At 41.4% G+C, this 21,062-nt stretch overlaps 2 protein-coding genes across 2 annotated transcripts in view; both read right to left on the bottom strand.

The window, feature by feature from the left end:
• Nucleotides 1-21,062, bottom strand: part of LOC146707787 (serine/threonine-protein kinase pim-2-like) — a 174,938-nt gene that overhangs the window by 78,047 nt on the left and 75,829 nt on the right. The gene's annotated exons all lie outside the window — the stretch shown is intronic.
• Nucleotides 1-21,062, bottom strand: part of doc2g (double C2-like domains, gamma) — a 35,295-nt gene that overhangs the window by 3,961 nt on the left and 10,272 nt on the right. Inside the window, exons 6-10 of the mRNA XM_085459300.1 lie at nt 15,354-15,480; nt 14,398-14,454; nt 13,673-13,797; nt 3,813-3,894; nt 3,475-3,571 (exon numbers count right to left, since the gene is read on the bottom strand). Coding sequence (XP_085315426.1) covers nt 3,475-3,571; nt 3,813-3,894; nt 13,673-13,797; nt 14,398-14,454; nt 15,354-15,480 — 488 coding nt within the window. The remainder of the gene's footprint in view (nt 1-3,474; nt 3,572-3,812; nt 3,895-13,672; nt 13,798-14,397; nt 14,455-15,353; nt 15,481-21,062) is intronic.

Raw genomic sequence — 21,062 nt, 5'->3', positions numbered from 1 at the left:
CAACAGTGATCGATGGAGTGTTCCCCGGGCCCGCTGGCTGATAGTGACAAACGAATGGCCAGCCATCCTGACACACACTGGGGGATAGAAGAAGGATGAGGAACTGGAGCCGGGGGGAGACGTGGCGGCTGACGCACAGGCTGGTGGGCTGGTGCGTGCCAAAACTCGCACGGTTTTACCCCTGCTCTCTCCTCACTTCTCCTCCGCTGCAGATCCCTCTCATTAAACCCCACCAGCGGATGAATAACTGCTTGTGGTGAACCAAGCATTTAGCAGAGCCATAGATCTGAAAGAATCAATAGGCGTCAAAGTTCCTACTGAAACACTGAACTGCATCTGAATTTCTCTGTTCCACACAACTTTCCAATCCTTTTATGGGTGGAGGCGTGTCCAGCAGTGTTTTTGGGCCATCAGATCAACAGTTTTACAAACACCAACCTATTAATGTTCGATCACTCAAAGTCCCTCACAGGACTGACACCTGTAGGTGAACACGAGTAGGTGAAGGTAAATTAAGGTAAATAAGTGTTTAAAAGAGAAACCATTAAGACTTGCTGTATATTAAATTACATTTGACTTTTTAAGCAAGCATGTCGCATAGCTTTATATGTTAAATATTAAGCTTATTAATTTGGGTAACCTGATCTTATCCCTCATAAACATCAAGCAATAATTAAAGTCTTTTTTTTGTATGTGTATACATTCAAAGCTCTCGACTTCCACAGTTTTAAATGCAACATGTTCAAATACAACACATTTTAAATGAAAAGCACTAAGGGAAGCACAGATGGCTTTAAAATTTCTAAAGGACACTTTTTACCTGCCCTCAAAATTTGAACTGGAGCTTGATTTGATGGCAGCGCAGTAACTGGATTCATGGGTTTCTGTCTGTGCAGTTGTGGCATCATTACACTGCAATAAACATAAAGTCTCTTGCGATTTGGCATCGTGATTAAAACCAAGATTGAACTGAATCGGAGATATCAGACTTGGAACACAGTCCCACTGTTTTGAGACTGTGCTCGCGTGGCCTTTTCATCAACTCTTTATCCGCTTTTTTAGCTTTGAGACTTGACTTTGAAGGGAACCGATTGGAAACAGCTCAGAGGTTTAGATTTGGCTCATGGTGAAGATGAAATTTCCCAACTCTCTTCATGCGCATGTTGCTCCCTCAGTTTATCCATTCGATTCATTGCTTGAGTTTACTCACCTCTGTGATGTGACATCCTCTACATACAGTGGCTTGCAATAGTATTCGGCCCCCTTGAACTTTTCCACATTTTGTCACATTACAGCCACAAACATGAATCAATTTTATTGGAATTCCACGTGAAAGACCAACACAAAGTGGTGTACAGGTGAGAAGTGGAACGAAAATCATACATGATTCCAAACATTTATACAAATAAATAACTGCAAAGTGGGGTGTGCATAATTATTCAGCCCCCTTTGGTCTGAGTGCAGTCAGTTGCCCATAGACATTGCCTGATGAGTGCTAATGACTAAATAGAGTGCACCTGTGTGTAATCTAATGTCAGTACAAATACAGCTGCTCTGTGACGACCTCAGAGGTTGTCTAAGAGAATATTAGGAGCAACAACACCATGAAGTCCAAAGAACTCACGAGACAGGTCAGGGATAAAGTTATTAAGAAATTTAAAGCAGGCTTAGGCTACAAAAAGATTTCCCAAGCCTTGAACATCCCACTATTAGTCGTGCACTGCACAAAGTTGGCCTTTATGGAAGAGTGGCAAGAAGAAAGTCATTGTTAACAGAAAACCATAAGAATTCCCGTTTGCAGTTTGCCACAAGCCATGTGGGGGACACAGCAAACGTGTGGAAGAAGGTGCTCTGGTCAGATGAGACCAAAATGGAACTTTTTGGCCAAAATGCAAAACGCTATGTGTGGAAAACTAACACTGCACATCACTCTGAACACACTCTGTTAAATATGGTGGTGGCAGCATCATGCTCTGGGGGTGCTTCTCTTCAGCAGGGACAGGGAAGCTGGTCAGAGTTGATGGGAAGATGGATGGAGCCAAATACAGAGCAATCTTGGAAGAAAACCTGTTGGAGTCTGCAAAAGACGTGAGACTGGGGCGGAGGTTTACCTTCCAGCAGGACAACGACCCTAAACATAAAGCCAGGGCAACAATGCAATGGTTTAAAACAGAACATATCCATGTGTTAGAATGGCCCAGTCAAAGTCCAGATCTAAATCCAATCGAGAATCTGTGGCAAGATCTGAAAACTGCTGTTCACAAACACTGTCCATCTAATCTGACTGAGCTGGAGCTGTTTTGCAAAGAAGAATGGGCAAGAATTTCAGTCTGTAGATGTGCAAAGCTGGTAGAGACATACCCTAAAAGACTGGCAGCTGTAACTGCAGCAAAAGGTGGTTCTACAAAGTATTGACTCAGGGGGCTGAATAATTACACACACCCCACTTTGCAGTTATTTGTTTGTAAAAAATGTTTGGAATCATGTATGATTTTCGTTCCACTTCTCACGTGTACACCACTTTGTGTTGGTCTTTCACGTGGAATTCCAATAAAACTGATTCATGTTTGTGGCTGTAATGTGACAAAATGTGGAAAAGTTGCAATACTTTTGCAAGCCACTGTATTCTGCTACGACAGTAAGCCTGTTTTCTAATGGTAACGCTTACAGAAGACCACTGCACTGGAACTATGCTTGCTCGACCTCTTTATCAACTGTTTTTCTCCATCTCTCCTTTTTTTTGTTTCTGTGTCATTTTTCTCTCAGACCCAATTAACATCATGGGCAGGCTGCTGTAGCTAAACCTGTAATGATAATGGTCGGGGAAATGGTTGTTATCTGGGGCTGTGTGTGGGTCTGATGGCCTTTTCCCCCAGCAGGGCTTATAAGTCATTGGGTTTATCTAAACAGGGGGTGTCTCCCTTCAGCCTACCGTCTCTCCCACACACAAACACACACGTGCGCACACTCGCGCACACTCACATTAGACAAAGTAAAATGCTTTGATCTGAAGGCCTCCGAGCTCATAGGGTGGTAATCCATTCTCACTGTGCCTCCCTACCAGTTCTCCATCACTCCTTAAGCTCCCATGTTCTCCGTTGCTGTGATATACACACCGGGCCATGCCAAAGCTTTTTAGCAGTCTGATGAAGCTGCAACCATCTAATGTGCCAAGTCTATGAAGGATGTGGACCCAGAGAAAATCGTCTTCCTTTTTGAGTTTTCCCCTCCATTTCCTGTTCCACTCAAACTCTTCTTTGCTCGCTCAATCGTTCTCCTCAAGCCTCATAATTACTTCTCATCTCTCTAGTTTTCTTCCCCCTCTCTCTACCCACACTCAACCTGTTTTTTTCCTCCTTCTTTTTTTATCTTTCTGCTCCGCTTTCATTTCAACAGTCTGCTACGGTCACATTCTTTTCTTCGCTGCTTTCCTCTCCACTCCTCCCCTCCATACTACAGCGTTTCTGAGCCTACCTATGAAGTCGTTGCTCATTCCCAAGTCATAGTCCCACACAGTGATCTCCAGGGTCTTCTTCGCCAGCTGGTCCAAGGATACTTCATATGAAAACTCCTGTGCAGGTGGGGTACATGAGAGCATATTTACATCAATGATTCATAAACAGGTGATTGAAAGGAACTGAATTCCTAACTCAGCACGTGTTCTGTGATACGCTGGGTGCACCTGCAGGATATGACACAGTCCCTTTAAGGTATGCTTAAATTGCCATGCTTTACATTGGGAGCTCAGTAGAGAAATCAAAGAAGTTGTTAGCTGCGGTGTGGTTAATTGCAGAGAAAGTGTGGAGCTGTACCTCATTGAATTCGGGATTGAGAGTCTTTTTCTTCACGGAAGTCTTGTATTTGGACTTTTTCCCCATATCTGGCTGTAAGACGCTGAGAAAGAGAGAGAAACCAGATAAAGACATGAATTCAGCGTGATCTTGGGGAATCAGGGAACATGCTGTACAACCCCTGGAAAACAGGCTGTCAGAAACTATTACTCAAATAGCCACGGTCAATGTCTTAGTTAATCTTTGCCTATATTTCATGAAATTCTGCTACTTGTAGGTTAGTGTTAGTGTTACTGACAAACAAATGGAAATGATCACACACATGCATATTTAGCATTGCTGTGCAGTAATTAGTGTTAGGCACAAATAGAGACAGTTTACCATCTGTCTCTAGTGGAGTGGAGACGGATGGTAAACAGATATTCTTACACCACCAGTTTTGCACAGATTAACATACAGTGATTGTATTTTGTTTGAGAAAGTGAGTGATCTCAAATGTAAAATAGGTTTGTGCAACAGAGATCTTTGAACTCCTGTCAAACAGAGCCAGAACTTCATTATCAAACCAGCTAATCCACAACTTTTTAAAATCTTTGTCCGTAAAGTTGACAGTAAAGTCTGCTGAATAGCAGAAACAAAAAGGGAGAATGAAATTTTGCAAAATGTCTTTATGAGATAACTTCAACCCAGAAGTGTTTTGAACAATGGCAGGGACAGAGAGCAGCTGAAAGAGAACGAGAAAGAGACAGAGGAGGATTGTAGACCACAGCAAGATCATAATCGTGCTGATGTTGGAGGAGTATACGCTCCAGAGAAGAGGCAACAGAAGGGTCGCTGGAGGGCAACGGGATTCATCATCAGCATAAATTCAAAGTCAAGATGTTCAGGCAGTGAGATATCACACTCTTCCAGCCTTTCACTGTCAATGACGAATCCTGGCCTGACAGCTGATGCATGCAGAGCTGGAATCAGAGCGAGTGAAGGATGGAGGGGATGCAGGTGGAGCAGGAGGAGGGGGAACTGACAGAGAGCAAGGTGGCACAAAGTTTGAATCTACTGTTGGATTCTAGTGCCTTTTAATGTAAACTTTAATGCTTATCTGTCAGCTTAGTATCTGAGTGCACTCCCTTCATCAATGCAGACCTTTTCTTTGTCAACTAGAAAGAGAAAAAAACAACAGATGCTTAAGATTTTATGATGGAGAGTTCAAATGTTGTGTCCACTAGGTGGCAGCACATCAACCACCATGACAAGGTGAATGCGTTTGTAAACTGCAGCCTGTTCAGGTTCAGCAGACAAAAAGACAACATTTACATCCCACACATCCCAAACCATTCATGGCTCTCCAGTAACTTCATTCCACAAACTCATGGTATCAAAGAAAGACATAACTGTGGGGGGTAAAAAAACAATTTAATGTAAAATACACAACAGAATAAAAATACTATTAAAGCTTTGGATCAGATTCGTACTGATGAGTTCCAGGAATCTAAATCTGAGGTCTGTGCTTCCTCTTTGTGCTGCTTATCCAACATCTTTTTAATTTCCTCTGCTGATCCTGTTCTAGATGTAGGAAACAGGCCCATGTTCAATGGTAATAGTCACAATTTATCAAGCAAGCCTGGAATCTCTTTATTGTGGGTAAAGTAAGTTAATGTACTTCATCTTTCATAAGTTGAGATAATCTACACGGAAGCTAATAAAAAGCCAGAAACTGTGGTGTCATTTGTTTTCACTTAGTTAGGCTGCTGTAACGCGAGTGCAGGAAATAACATTATAATCTGTGCGGCCTACCCAGCAGACTGTTTGGGGTAAACATGAATGATGAATCAACATACATCCATGATGTACAGATGTTTTTATGTTCCATCATAATGCCAAATCAGAAGTCAAGACTCATCAAATAAGGCAACATTTTCCAGTCTGTTGTCCAGTTTCGGTGAGCCCAACAAAGTGACAAATGAGTGTATACAACTCAAAGTCGGTCCAGTTTCGTACATCAGATTAGCCTGACAACCAAATGCATCAGAGTCTGTCTTCTTAGAGAGAAGTTAAATATCTCTGAGCAATTCAAAATAAGTATCCCCTGGGTAACAAACTAACTGTGTGCCTATTAAAGTCCCAATTACTGTGTTGTTCCAGTAAAAGCCATCAACTTAAATGTTTCAAACAATGTATAAAGACGAGACACAGGCTCAGCTAAATGTTTAAAGCATTAAAAAGCTCATTATCGCCACAAGATGCATCCTACCTGGTGTTTACATTATAGTTTGGTTTACTTCACAAGAAATAAAAAAGAAATCTTAAAGAAACTAATGAATCAATTAAGACAGTCGGCCAAGCAAAGCATCTTTTTAACCCCCAGCACGTGAGGCGGTGAAGTGAAAGCTCGAGGACATCCGAGCCTTAGCTCTGCCGACTCACATTCTGCATACGCCTCCAAGGGCAACTCACGCGGGAGAACTCATATTTTCAGAATAACAAAACATTCTTTGACACCAACGTTCGTAATTAAGATCGGGTAAATGGAAATAAAGGCCACAAAGGAGCAACCGAACTGTGCCCAAATTGCCACAGAAAATTCAATGTGAAAAATAATTCACGACGCAGGATGCTGGTCCACAGAGATACGGGAGGATAATCCCCTCAGTTTTTCACTAACAGTTTCTTTAAAAAGAACAGTGGGGAACAGCAAACTAAGTAACCACATGTTTATGTGCCGTATACGTACACCGTTTTAGCTCTGTGTCACCGGCTGACAGTGACTGATAAGGTTAGCGAGCTACCGCAGCTGCTGCTGACAACCTTTAAACGCTGTTCACGAGACAAACTGTGTTTGTAATGTGAGGCAACATGAACAAGCAGGACTCATCTTTAAAAAGCCCCATAAGGCGTGGACAAAGAAATGAGAACGCCTCCCCGTACACATACTATTAAGAAATCTAATGCAGCTACACTACTACTCAAAATGTTATGGTTTGTCTACTGGGAGTGACCAGGATGGACAGGATTAGTACATCGAGCGGCAAGGCTGAGATAGTTTGGACATGTGCAGAAGAGGGATTGTGGATGTACTGGATGAAGGGTATAAAAAGGGGAAGACCACAGAGAAGATTCACAGAGTGAAGGGTTGGTGTGACAGGAGCATGAAACAGAGATAAAGGAAGATGTTCCACTGTGGTGACCTCTAAAATAAGGAGTCAAAAGAAGATAAAGATATATATTAATAATATTTTTCATATCCTTTTCTTTCTTTTTTAAGAGTTAGGAGATGTCCTCCAATGCACATTTGTGCAATATCTCTAAAGTTAGAAACATCCTGTTTCTACAGTAGACAGGCCTGACAGCTGAATGCTCTGCCTCCCAGAGTTTATGTGTGACAAAAGCCAATAGTGGAGGCTATTATAGTACAGGCAGTTCCATAAGAATCAATCAGTGCACCCTAACTCACCCCATTAGAATCAACTGGTTATTTTCCATGATGACTGCATGACTAAACTGGAAAATTAACCACAAGTTAGCCTGCAGTCTGAGAGTGAAGTACTCTGTTTATTGGAATAATATGGTACTCTGAGGTCTTTGAGATATGATGGGGTCTGATTATTCACTATCGTGTATGTGAGGAGAATTTTTTTAGTTTTGGATTTAACAGGGAGCCGATGAACAGAAGCTAATATGGGGAAAAAAACTATGGTCTCTCTTTCTAGCCCCTGTTAGAACTCTCACTGCAGCTGGAGAAAACTTCAAAAAGTAAATCTGGGTAAATGTGCACGGGTTATACAACCATCCAGCATTGGTGGCTGGTCCAAACAACTTACAGTGCATTTGATACCAGGTTCATCTTTTGGTCACAATTCCGTCTGTGTCAAAATAATGTCCCAGTTTAGTCAAACAGTCATTGAAAAATAATCATTTGATTCTAATGGGGTCCATTAGGGTCAGCTGATTGATTTTCTAATGGAAGTGCACTGTTCATTTCATCATTATGCCAGTCCCCTATAGGCTCTTCTGACACATGAACTCTGGAAAATGCTGGGAAAGGACATCACACTGATTTTATACTTGAGAGCTAGCAGAGTAAAAATGATTTAGTCCCGTCACTCTCACTGATAGGAGCAACATATCCAAACTGGCCCGGACAGTAAGACAGTCCATCACAGGGGTAACAAAGCAAGAGCACACTCTCACATCCACACCTACGGCACACCTACCTCATTAATCAGCCTAACAAGCATGCAGTGCTAACCGCTGCATCGCCATGCTGTTGTTGTTATTTTAATAGATGCATTAAAAATTAAATGAAATGTGTAGTCAGGACAGCAGAATCAACTTCTTTATTTTTGCCCAAAATGTTTCTTTCCACCATGGGACCCACATGACGACTTGACAACTCTCCAAAAAATTCGGTACCACCGTGGTGGCAAGTTGAGGCAGAGGCTGACAGAAGAATGAGAGCAGCCCTGTGAGTGAGAGGGGGGAAATTGCTGAAAATGACAGGGGTAGATGGAAGAGAGGGAGCCAACGTTAAAAACAGGGAACAAAAATAAGTTATGACACACAGATGTGCCAAAAAAAAAAAAAGGAGTCACAATTAGAAGAGAGGAGCTAAATATATGCCTGCTGCAGCGGAGCCTCATGATCTTTTTACTTCGTTGTGCAAGAACAGAGAGATAACCAAACTGTAAAGCACGGCGGTGTGCTTGGTCAGCATGAAGGATTTGACATGTTTGCACTTTTTCTGCCCTTACATGGCTTTTTTTTTTCCGACAGACTTTTCTTTTTCATGTTTTAGATTGTGCATAAAGATCAGGGTAAAAGACTCAGGGCTCTTTTGAAAGATGTCGAATAATTTAGTCTTTAAAATGCTAATTTGTCCTTTAAATGGAAGACAAATTAGTTCTAAGATAATTCTGACCTTGTGTCACTTGATTGGCTTCTAAAAGCTTAACGAGAGAGAGAGAGACTGACTGGACTCCTTATGCAGTCATCTCTTCTCTTTTGGCCTGGTTCCCTGTGGCTTTCATATATAAATATATGCACACAGAAATGAAGAATGGTTGCTTTTTTGAACCTTTATGCCATATTATTTATAATGTTATTATTTAATAGTAAAAATGTGTAGCCTATACAGGGAAATAAAACAGTGGTTAGCATGGACGTTCACACATAAATGTCTCATCAGTATGAATTCCAAATCCAAAAAAGGAAAGTCATTGAGGAAAACTGAGAATGTTTAGACACATTTCTTTTCTGGCTAAAGTTTCTGTCACACAGGCCTCGAGACTATTCAGAGACCACCTGGCAGCTGCTGGTCACCGGAGGAAAAACGCATATTTCACAACCGATCGGCACGTAGTTTCTGTGAAATCAGTTACTAAAGCATCAGTGACTCCCTGGCAACCTGAGGTTGCTTCAGAAAAATGGGTATTCCATGATCAGTTGGCAAATTGCTGCTTGAAGATGTTGGCAGTTACGGGGTGAAACTGCTCACAAATAGATCTATTGTGCTGTACCAAAAAACTCCTTGAAATTGCTTTTGGTTGCTAGCAGGTTGTCACAGTTGCCCAATGTCACCTGCTAGTCTCTGAGCGATAGAAAAAGATGAAGTTCAGCTTCAAGTTAAAAGGCGAACCTTTTAAAAAGTGTTGATGATGCAACTTTTACCTTGAAGGTGAACATTGCCCATTTCTGGTTCACGTCACTCCTTTTCTAATTTTACTACCACAGGTAGCAAGTATTTACAGACACGTCAGCATCTTCTGTGCCAACTGGCAAATGACTGGCAATCACCCAAAATAATAAAGAGGCTTTTTGTGCAGCTCCCTGCTGGAAACAGAGAGACCTGTGGTTGCCAGATGGTTGCTGAGCAGTTTTCAGGCCTGCATGACCATACCAGTATGCTTCAGCTGTGGCTGGACTTTACCCTGCCTCTCACCCTGTGGTGACTGGGATAGGCAACAGCCCCACCGCGACCCTGAATCAGATAAGCGGAATAGGATGGATGGATAATCGACTGCTGCATATTTTATTTAATATCAAACATACTGTGTGTCTGTATAGACCTGAACATGCTGATTGATATGTTCAAAGAATTTTGGGTTTTCTTCCAGTTTCATTAAACGCAACAAGAAGAATTAAAATTAAAATTAAAATCAAAATCACGAGTGCCAAATAATCATCCACCTAATGTTAATAAACAGTTTGTATCTGATCAGCTCTCTTTCTCTTTCTCTCTCTCTCACACACACACACACACACACACACACACACACACACACACACACACACACACACACACACACACACACACACACACACACAGGCATCAAGATATGCTTGAGCTGCAGAGGATGTCTGGTTTTACAGCTGCAGGACATCAGTGAACTATGTAAATTAATTCCTGTCGATTTAATTGCTCAGTACACTTAAGGGATGTAATTTACCTGTGCCAGCAACATATTTAACCTCCTAACTCCTTATTTGTTCAAAGTTAACTTCACTAAAACTTCACGGCGTTCATTATGCTGGTTCTACGGTGTGCACTGACAAAAAAAACAGCGCCTTGAGCTGCACACCTTCAACAGCTCATCCGCTGAACTGAGGTAAACACGGCTCTGTGTGATGGATACAAAGTCCCTGATACGCGAACACAGAAGGGAACAAAAAGAAATGCTGGCAGACGGGCAGCTGAAAAGACCCAAGTGCCAGAAATACGAATCGGATCAGGGCAGAGGCTTAAACAAATAATAAACGACAAGAGTCAGCATAAAAGAAGCAGCTGGTACAATAATGTAGAACAAGAGGAGGAAGACACAACTGAGAGAAATAACATGTACCAGTGTGCACAAGGCCAAGCAGGGATATAAGATAGAATCAGTTGTGCATTCTGGGTGCACATGTAATTTTACCTTTGTTCTCTAAAACATTGTATTAGAAGAGACACCGATACTGTACAACGTGCCGGCTTTAAAGTAAAGAAACAACTCCTCAGAGAAACTGCTAGTATGAGCATTTCCGACTTTCTTGTTTCAGTTGTCAACAGTTAATAAAATGACTCAGAAAATGTCCACTTGCACGAACCTTTGACACCATTAGCTTAAAAAGCAGTTTTCAGTGCAGTGACTGTAGGTGTTCCTCTTATTCAAATCAAACTACTACGCACTGAAAAAGTACTCCTTCACCTCACTGTAGAATACGTCATCCAGACTTTCCTGTAAGCCTGTACTTACAGTTCAGCAAATGCATGTCATTTTTACCTCAGATGTACTCAGAGGAGGGTGTTATTGGCAAGGAAGCTGGGTGTCAGGAAGCCTGCGTGTCAGACAAGCTGACTGGTTCTCCAAAAGTTTAGTTCAGAAGAGAAAACATGAATGCGTTTTCAAGCTTCAGCCACTAGATTGGTTGAAACGGGAGAGAAACAGTATGTTTAACCTTATGCCTTTTCAACTGGGGATGTGTTTTCTTTACATCCCTGTGTCATTTATTCATAAATTATAAATAATGAGAAAAGTACCCATCACCCTTAGGCAATAAACAAACATCATCAGGTTCAAAAATGGAAGGCTCAAAGAACGAAATTACCTATTGTTAAACCATAAATGACGTTATTGCATCGTTAGAGTCATCTAAAGAAAACAGAAAGGTGCTTTACAACCTTTTCAGTATTATTTTTTTAGCAACCTTGTGCTGCTTCTACCTTGAAGCCTCCCACTGTTGGAGGTGGCGTTGGTTACAAGATTTGCTGTCCTGTGTGGGAGCTTTCACTCTCTGCACTGTTGGTGCTTAAGTGCAGCAGGCACGCTGGAGATTTAGCTGTGTGGGTTTTATCTGTCACCGTGCCTTACAGGCAAGCCGGTACAGTATCAACTATAGTTCTGTTTCAGACTTTGAAGAGACCTGCGTTGGCTGAGAAAAGAATTGATCTCACTGAGAGTACAATGTGATCAGAATGCATCCACCTCCACTCTGCAGGACCTTCCATGTGTCTCAGCGACTGTCGCAGAAACACCTCAGCTCATAAAGAGTGCTGATCTGCTTACTGCGGTGTATAATGTCAGTCAGGCTCTTGTTGACTTCACATTCCTGTCTCTAATGTAATAAAAGCCTGGAAACAAAAGAAATGAAACAGCTTTTTACAGTTAAAAATAATCTGTGGATTCTACAAGCACCCCAAAAAGTTTCATATAAGAAAGTTTTCGCAGAACTCTTTGCAGTTCTGTGCAACAGACAAAAACTAAGTGAATTAGTGAATCAATGTGAATTAAAAGTCTAAGGAGCAGGTTGGTGGTACTAATAAACTGCACTTGATTATATGATAATCAGAAAATGTGAGCACCTCTATAAAAGCAGGTGTGTGTACACACAAAGCCACAATCCTCCCAGGAGTGGAGATCCAAAACATTCACTCTAAGGTCAGTCTTCGCAATGCTCAGAGAAACTAGAAAAACACCTGAAAGCTATATCTCAGACTCTACAGTCCTCAGCTAGCATGTTAAATGTTAATGACAGGACAATTAGAAAAAACCTGGACATGTTTGGCTTGTCTGGAAGGGAAAGCCTCTTCTTTCTTAAAAGAACATGGCAGCAAGGTTTAGGATTGTAAAGTTGCCCCTGAACAAATCACAAGACTTCTGGTGCAATATCACTAGCACAGATGAGATCAAAGCGGAAATGTCTGGTAAGAATAATAAACCACATTTGGTGAAACGCAAACACAGCATATCAGCACAAACAACTCACGCCAATGATGATGATTTTGGGATTGTTTTACAACCACAGGTGCTGAGGTACCTTGCACTCCTTGGGTAAACCAAGAACTCCTCCACATACCAAAGTATTCTGATCATGAAACAGTATAATGATCCCAAACACAGCAGCAACTCTACATCAGAATTTCTGAAAAATAGAGAATAAGAGGCTTTGCAATGGCCCAGAAAAAGTCCCCTGACTGAAAAAACTTGACTGAAATGCTGTGCCAGAGCTTAAGTGAGCTGTGCATAAACAAATGGCAGCAAAGAAGAGCGGGCCTAAATTCCTCCGCAGCGTTCTTAGAGACTCACAAAGTCAAACAGAAATCCGTTCCTTCAGGTTCATGCTGCTAAACGTAGGTTCAACCAGCTACTGAATCATGGGGTGTACTTAGTTTTTCACAGGACCGCCACAGAGTCCTGTGAAAAACTCTGAACCTTGTAAATACACTTTGATGTTTGTTTGAGAATCTTAATGAGCAAAATCATATTAAAGATGCATTCTGATTGCTGCAGCATGTAATTTATTCAAAGAAGCCCGCTTTATTGATCTACCCAGGCAGCCTGGCCTGGATAGATCAATAAAGCATACGTCTGATGTATAGTAGTTTCTGTAGCTCAGAAAATGTTGAACTGAGGTTTTGGCAAAAGAAAGTAGTTACTGAGATCATAAATCAAGAGAAGTGCAGGGTAATTTTCTAATGGACTTGTATTCAATCACTATCTTCAAGGATGTAAATTTGAGGCACTTCTCTTTCAATCCTGGAGGCCACATCTTTCTTTTACATACAGCCTCTGGGTGTTCCTTGTTTTACGACTGCAAGGCGTCTATTCTAATCTCTGAAGAGCGTCAACAATTAAAGATCCCTAAACTAAAACCACCATGGAATCAGATAAACACCAGGTGGCTTTCTCTTGTTTATGGTTAAAAGGTGTTGTGATTACAGCTAAATAAGATAAATGTCAGCACTGATAAGACAGCACACTAGCAGTCCAATCTATGCCTTTCATTTTGCAGTACCATAAAAACACCCAAACACTTCCTGAATTAAATATGAATCCTTAAATTAAAAGCTGTTCCTGAGCATAATTTGCAGGATCCCAGGTTGTTCACAGGTATCTAACACGACTTACGTTTTGACAAAGGGGTCAGAGTAGCCGTTGGAGTCCATGGCGGCCAGATGGGCGCAGCGTATGATCCCAACCAGCAAGCAGCCCTTCTCCGTGTTATAGCACAGTGACACCAGGATGCGGCCACGCTGGGGACACAAGAAGCTACAGTGTCAGACAGAGCACCTGTTTCCACTCTGATATTTCCCTCTTCAGCGAATAACCACAGCGGGAAATCCTGCAGCCGGGTCAGCAAAGTTTCTCAAAACACTTGAAATACTTTCACCGTGTAGGATATAGCGTGTTAGCCGAGAGGTTTGGAATTAAAGCTCATAATTAAAGGTCTTATCTGGGCTGGAAAAAATGACACTGCTGCCTTCTCCTTTTAATCTCCAGGTTGAACCGTAAGCCGAGTCTAATCAGAGACCAAAAGCTATTAGCCTTCGTCTCTGGAATCACAGAGAGACGTGAGATAATCACCACCAGGGGAGGAAAAAAATCAGTGTAGTGGCAGTGGTACTGGTCTAAATTACAAACTGTAGCTTCTCTATCAAAGGTCATGCCTTAAACATATATACTGATTAAAAACACATAATTAAACTTCCTCTAAGATTATGGAAGTAGATGACAGATTAGGATTAGGACTGTTGGAAGGATAAATTGCATGAGACATGGGAGATTAATAAGGCAGTGGGTCATGTTTTAGTTAAAAAAAACAACGATAATGATAAAGAGGTTGATATCATTACCTCCTCTTCTGCAACTAGCGCTCCCTGCTCCTGTGTTTGATTGTTAGTTTCTTTATTCTGAAATAATAAAGACAGGAAGAGAGATCACAGTGCATAGTACATTGCATTTTTCTGTAATGCTCTAATGTAACTTAGTAATCACATTGCAGTTCGTAAGCACATCATTGAGACGTTATATTGCATGTAAGGAAAAAAAGTGCATCTGTCAGCATTGATGGTGCTTTACCAGATGTGCAAGTGCCATGTCCATAGACACAGTATTGCAGATGGAGGCTTTTGAACTGATAACAACCTGCATGGTCCCTCTTCTCTTTAGTCTGTAAGGCGTGACGCTCATGTTTTCCAGAAATAAATTCACATTTGGTTTCCTCTGACAGAACAGTTTTCCACTTTGGCTCAGTCCATTTTGACGGGCTTAGCAGTGTTTCTGGGTCTTGCTCACATATGTCTTCTTTTTTGCATTATGGAACTTTAACCTACACTTTTGGACAACACATTAAATTTCCAGAAGTGTTGCTGAGTCCATGCAGTGTTTTCCATGACAAAATCTGTTTTTAATGCAGTGTCACGATGATCACAGTCATCCCGTGCTGAAGCCTTCACCCTTGCTCACAGAGATTTCTCCAGATTCTTAGTCTTCTAATGAAGCTTATGCGTAAGTTCGAGACGGCTGATCGACTGTCTCACATCTGTCTGCTCCCAGGTGTTGCCGGCTAAATCTAAGCTTCTCGTCACTTCCACTTTCCCACGCTGTCAAGCTGTTTGTGACATCAAAGCTCTAGTCCAATCATCTTTCTCCGCTTTAAATCTCACTGCGCATCTGTCATTTCCTTTGCGGACCCCTTCGTGCAACCCACATCACCTAAACCTTCTTTCTATGTGAAGACCATGCACATACATAATAAATATCACATATTTGTCCACACAAACACGCACACAGAGTAATGTACACATACCTGTGCAATTCTCTCCAGGCCCATGTTGTAGCGTTTGCTCTCGCCTTCTTTCAGTTTCTTCAGAGCCACTCTCACCTCTCCGATGAATTCATTTCGTCCTAGTCTGTCCATGTCACAGACGCACAGCCTTCAATAGACAAGAGGTGCAGGCGAATTAGTGGCAAGTTTTCAATCCCTCTTGCAACTGTGCTGCTCTGCCCCAAAGTCTTGAAGCAAGCAAATAATGCACCAAAATATCCAAATGGCATCTGAACAGTGCATCCGCAACACGAGATCAGTCCATTGTCTCATTGTCTTGCGCCCATCAGACATACCACTCCCATGTAAGAGGCATAAGATGTTTTAAAAAAAAGCATTTTCCACAGGAGCTAAAAGAAAAATAATGATGCGTGCTGGCACATTAAATGTACAGGGATCTCCTGGAATAAAATCTTTAATCTCTCACACACACATTGTTTCACTGCAGAAATCATGGATTTGTTTGTACGTATAATATGAATCAATGTATAGCTGCCTCTATAGTTTATTTCTCTTTAGATGCACTCGGAATTTAAAGCGAGACAACTAAATCAATAACTTTGTCTCTACTGCTACAAAACTGGTTCTGTAAAATGATTTCTTCAACCGAGAGCACTTATTCAAACTGATGGTTATGTTTGATAGAAAGCGAGTTTTTCATCAGCTACAGTTGAGTCTTCACAGCCCATCACCCGCCACAATACTCTCTCTGCTCCGATATTCCCAGAGGGACTGTAGCTGCTTCACCTCTTTCTTCACTGTCTCATTCTAAACCTCTCTCGCTCTCTCTCTCTCACACATGCACAATCTTCACACACACCTTCCCCCTCTTCCTGTTCTGTCCCTGTCCTGCTGACATTTGGACTTTTGACATGCTGGTTCCAGTCTTTTAGTCATAACGGATGAGTATCTCTAGCAGAAGCTTCAGAACAGCTCTGACTCACGACCACGGCTGTCAGATGATTTATGTCCCTTTGCTCTGTCATACATGTAGGGTGTCTGTACTGAGACAAAGGTTGGCGGGCAATGTGACACCATTTCTGCTCAAACTTCTTCCGTGATGATTTTTCTTTCATTTCCCCAGTTTAGGAGTTCCTATAAAACCAAGCAGATGCTGGTAGAATCTGTTCAACCTCTTGTGCCAAGTTTGGTTTGATATTATTGATAAAATCCACCACATGAGAGTAAAATTAGGGTTTCCCATTCATAGTGTTAAAAACAACTACGAAGACTGGCACTAAAATGGCTTTATACTGTGCTGTGAAAAAGTCTAGAAGCACCATTCGTTTTTTTATACTTTGGTAAGAAAAGGGGAAATAGGTGCAGTGATTTATTGAAACATGTGCAAACATTCATGGAAATATGGTATATAAGGCAAAAAAGATTTACAATACTTGAAAATCTATTTTTGGTATAACAACCTTTATTCAACAGGGCCTGACCTCCCTCAGACAAGCTTTTGTGTAATTTGGTTAAGTAGTGTTTCCTATGATAGTGTCGTCTGTCCAGACGATCCCACAATGCATCAATAATGTTGAGGTCCCGGCTCTGGGGAGGCCAATCCATGACTGATAGTGTTCTACTGTGATTCTTTCTGTCCAGGTATTACACAGCGGCAGTATGCGGGATCACTTTCATGCTGAAAAATGAAGCTGTTGGTGATGAGATGGTATTTAATAGTGGTTCAAACTGCATTTTTCTGCATTCATAATTCCATTAGTTTAGACAAGATCCCCAACACCACTGGCTGAAATGTAGCTCCGCTGTGTCCACAGATGGCTGTACACACTCACCCTTCTCCTGATATTGAAGATAATCTGAACTAAAATTTTTAAATTGGGATTCATCACTCCATCGGACCTGTTACCACTCATTTTCAGTCCTGTTCTTGTGTGATTCGGCATACCTCAGCCTTTTCTTTCTGTTTCCCTTCATTAAGAATGGCTTCTTAAAAGCCAGCCCTTCACTGAGATAGTTTCTAATGAGGCTTCAGCAAACTGAAAGGCCAGATGTATCTTTCAGATCCTGTCTTAGGTCTTTGCTGCAGGTTTTCCAATTTCTTAAGGGTGTGCCTTTCAGATCGTGTTCATCTGCTGTGGTTTTTATGGCTGCCACTTCTTCTTTTGTCTTTCATTTTCTACAGATTTTCTGACGACACACTGCACACAGTGCGGAGATATGCCAGGTTTTCAGCTAATGTCTTTTTGGAAATCACAGTTTTGCTACATAAATACTATTTTCTGCCCGTCGAACATTTCTTGTAATTCTACAAATTACTGATGTGTTTTTGTGACATCTAGTTAGTGTGTTTAAAGATACAAGATCGAGTTAGGTGACTTTTAATGCTTGAATGATTCATAGGTCAGTATTAAGTGGCATAAAAAACACAATTTCCTTATCAGGGTTGTCAGGTCTCTGTGTGATAAAAACCAGCCGATTAAAATGAACCCAAAAACAGTCCAGATCGTATTTGAGGCAGGCAAACTCTAAAATGACAAGTTTGATCTCATAATGAAGTCACAAAAGCAAGAGTTATTACAGCTCTCTTCTATTACAGACATTAATCTTTACCAGTATTTAGTTTTAAACAACAATTGAAGCACAGCATTCACGAGGCGTTGTCTGTGTAAACTTTCATGGCTGTTGATAGTTCAGTTTAAAGCCAATTTATAAAGCTGAGTCAACTCCAACAACAATATCATCACCACCCAACATCTAACACCCAGCCAACATATATATTTTTTTTACTCCTTGATCATATTTGTACCTGACTGAATCTCATCTAAGCCACCTGTTATGGCAATTTCAGCCTCCATCTAATACCAAATCAAGCCACAGATTTATTCCTATCTGCCCACATCCGAGGACGGTGGAAGTCTATTATGAGGCAGAGGCATGGAGAGAGAGAGAGGAAAGAAAGTGAAAGGAGACAGACTCGAGCTGGCACTGAAATCATGTTTGTACTCCTTTAACACGCACGCACGCGCACAAACACACCACATCTCGTGATACCCGGCTCTCATCACACCTCCACATGATCAATTTCTCTGCTGATCATTCAGAGCCTGACAGACGTTTCAGTTGTAAATGTCAGAAGGACTTTTGAAAGATTGTCCCCAAGGTATGCATTCATGTTTGACTCATCGCATTTATTTATTTTTTGTGTGCATTAAAATGCACACAAGAGTGGTGTCATTGAAATAAGGGGCTGGATCGTGGTATCACATTATCATTCTCACTGCTCTCTAAATTATTAAAAATACCGCCTAAAGGCAGATTCACACTGCGGCAACTGATGGAGAAATTTTGGGCCTAATCCCACAATCACGTGGCCCCGCAGTGATAAAACAGGCTGAGTCTGTCTCATCCTGAGAATTCAAAAGGAAGCAGATATATCTATAGCGAACTATCAGCGCTGAAGCTGTGCAAAAATGATCTCAAATGTCTTACCCTTCCTGACAATTTTTGCGAGTCATAACCTGTATAAATAAGTGGCAAGGTTGGAGGTTTTTCCAGTCTGTTTTACTGCAGTGGACTTTTCACTCAAGACGAAAGCACCTCCGGCAGCCCGCCGCACCAATTAAAGGATTAGCTGGTATGAGGCCAACCGTAAAGTCTGGATTGAGGACGTTAGTTATTAGTTTACTCAGCTAGTTCATTGTTAATAACAGAATGGACCTCCAGCAGCCCTTAGAGATACAGTCTGCACACTGAAGCATTGAGGCGTTGCATAAAGGATGTAAAGAAAAAAACAATAACGCTGAAACAACTTTGAGGGCTTTTTCAGAACTGTCTTTAATTTAGCCGTTCCCTTTTTGTATTTTGCCTTAGCATAATGGTTTTATATAATCACACTTAGCGCAAATTATTGAATGAAAGATGAAAAAAAGAAATAAATGCATAAACCCACTCACTGAAGAACTCTTTTTTTATGTCCTGTTCTACAAAGAGCAGCGCAGGAGGATGGACTCTCACTCCCACTTTAGCACCATCAGAAGACGCGGTGCTTAAAATTTCCATGAAATCAAAGCCCATATTTGGTACGTGTACAGGGTTTTTCTGCAGTGGCCATGTAATGCATTCACATCTACTAACTATGGCTTTATGCAGTAGCTTTTAGTGGTTAAGCTATCCATTCCTGCACTAGATTCTGACTAAGAGGGATTCACAGCAAATTTCCTTTTGCAACAGAGTCAGATAAAAAAAATGACAAAGCAGCAAAAAGCAATCATGGAAACCCTGATGAATTTGTCACAGAGGTTATCCCATTGGTGTTTTATAGCTAATCATTTCCAACCCCATAAATGCACGACTATTATACACGTATATATCATACGTCTCTAGAGGCCTGGCATTAATATGTGTGAGAATTCATGAATATTTCATGCTGATTATGTCGTAATTTGTTCACAATCCGCTTTAACTTCTGCCAGAGCAACGTCCTCATGGTTACTGCAATGTGGTTGTTTTTGCACAAAGTGCACACCACCTCACTGTTTTTGAGGCAGTGTGATGATGGGCAAATGTGCCATCCTCAGTTATTTTCAACTGTTTCTGGGCAAGAAAAGACTGAGAGGAGTAATTAAATGTAAAAAGAAAAAACCCAGCAAACAAACAAACAAAAACAGGTTTTGCATCTGTTTCACTGACACATTCACCTAACAAGCAAAAATCCCAGGCTATATCCTGGGAGGAGACACAAATCCCTTTGGGGTTGCATCAGGAAGGGCATCCGGCATAAAAATCTCAACATGCAGAGCTGCCTGCTGTGGAGCCCTGCGTGAATATGACAGCAGCCAAAAGTACTTATTTATCTATTTATTTGTTTTTATGAGCACCTGGTGGTAAATAACATGCTGCCACTACCAAAAAAGTGGCAGTAATGCACACCTACAAGCTTTTGGCCAATCACTAACAACAAAAAAGTAAAAGTAAAATATGTGTGAAGTGGCGAGACACTACAGCCATCAAACAGAAAAAGACTTGTTGGTTCAGAGTGAACATCAAGTTTGATTTTCTTCAATCACTGCTGAAGACTAGAGCATTAACTTTGGGAAATCCTGATACCCCCTTTTTCCTTTTCTCCAGCTGTGCCCACAGCATCTGTGAGCCAGCATCCTCCAAGAGCGTGAGCCTTTCTGGGATTTTGGCTTCCTAAGTAGATATTTGGCATGGAAAACTACAGAATCAAGTAACTAAATGTCACTGCTTCATCTGTCCCGAGTGCCAGAATGCTGATGCAACCCAGTTTGACAGCTACACAATCCAGAGCTCCTTCTGTCTGATACAAACTCCTAATGTTTTTTGCTCCAGATCTGCTTATTCATGAATGAGTCGAAAGCTCCTCATCAGGTAAATCACCTGAAGCACTGTCATTAACACAATACCTCCAATTTCAGAGCAAACGCAGCTATCAGCTAAACCTCCTTCAGAGCCACTGTGCTCCTGTGACATCACTGTGCCTCGGCTCACTCAACGTAACAGTGAAACACTTTTTTGTGAGGATAAATGAGGAGGAAAAAGACAGCTCCTTCTCTTACTTCAGCACTATAAAAAAACAGAAACAAATTACTCTGTCACTGCAAGCTGGAAACAAAAAACAGCTGAGTTTATATAAAGAAATAAGTAAGAGCTTCCCATTAGATCAGAGGTCTACATACTGCGACACTGTGTGCCCAAAAACTGAGGTGA

The sequence above is a fragment of the Copadichromis virginalis genome, linkage group LG6 (genome assembly GCF_057382275.1).
Source record: "Copadichromis virginalis isolate Kocher_CV1m ecotype Utaka linkage group LG6, C_Virginalis_male_GT1.1, whole genome shotgun sequence".
Classification (NCBI taxonomy): domain Eukaryota; kingdom Metazoa; phylum Chordata; class Actinopteri; order Cichliformes; family Cichlidae; genus Copadichromis; species Copadichromis virginalis.
This window is presented reverse-complemented; position numbering and strand designations above follow the sequence as displayed.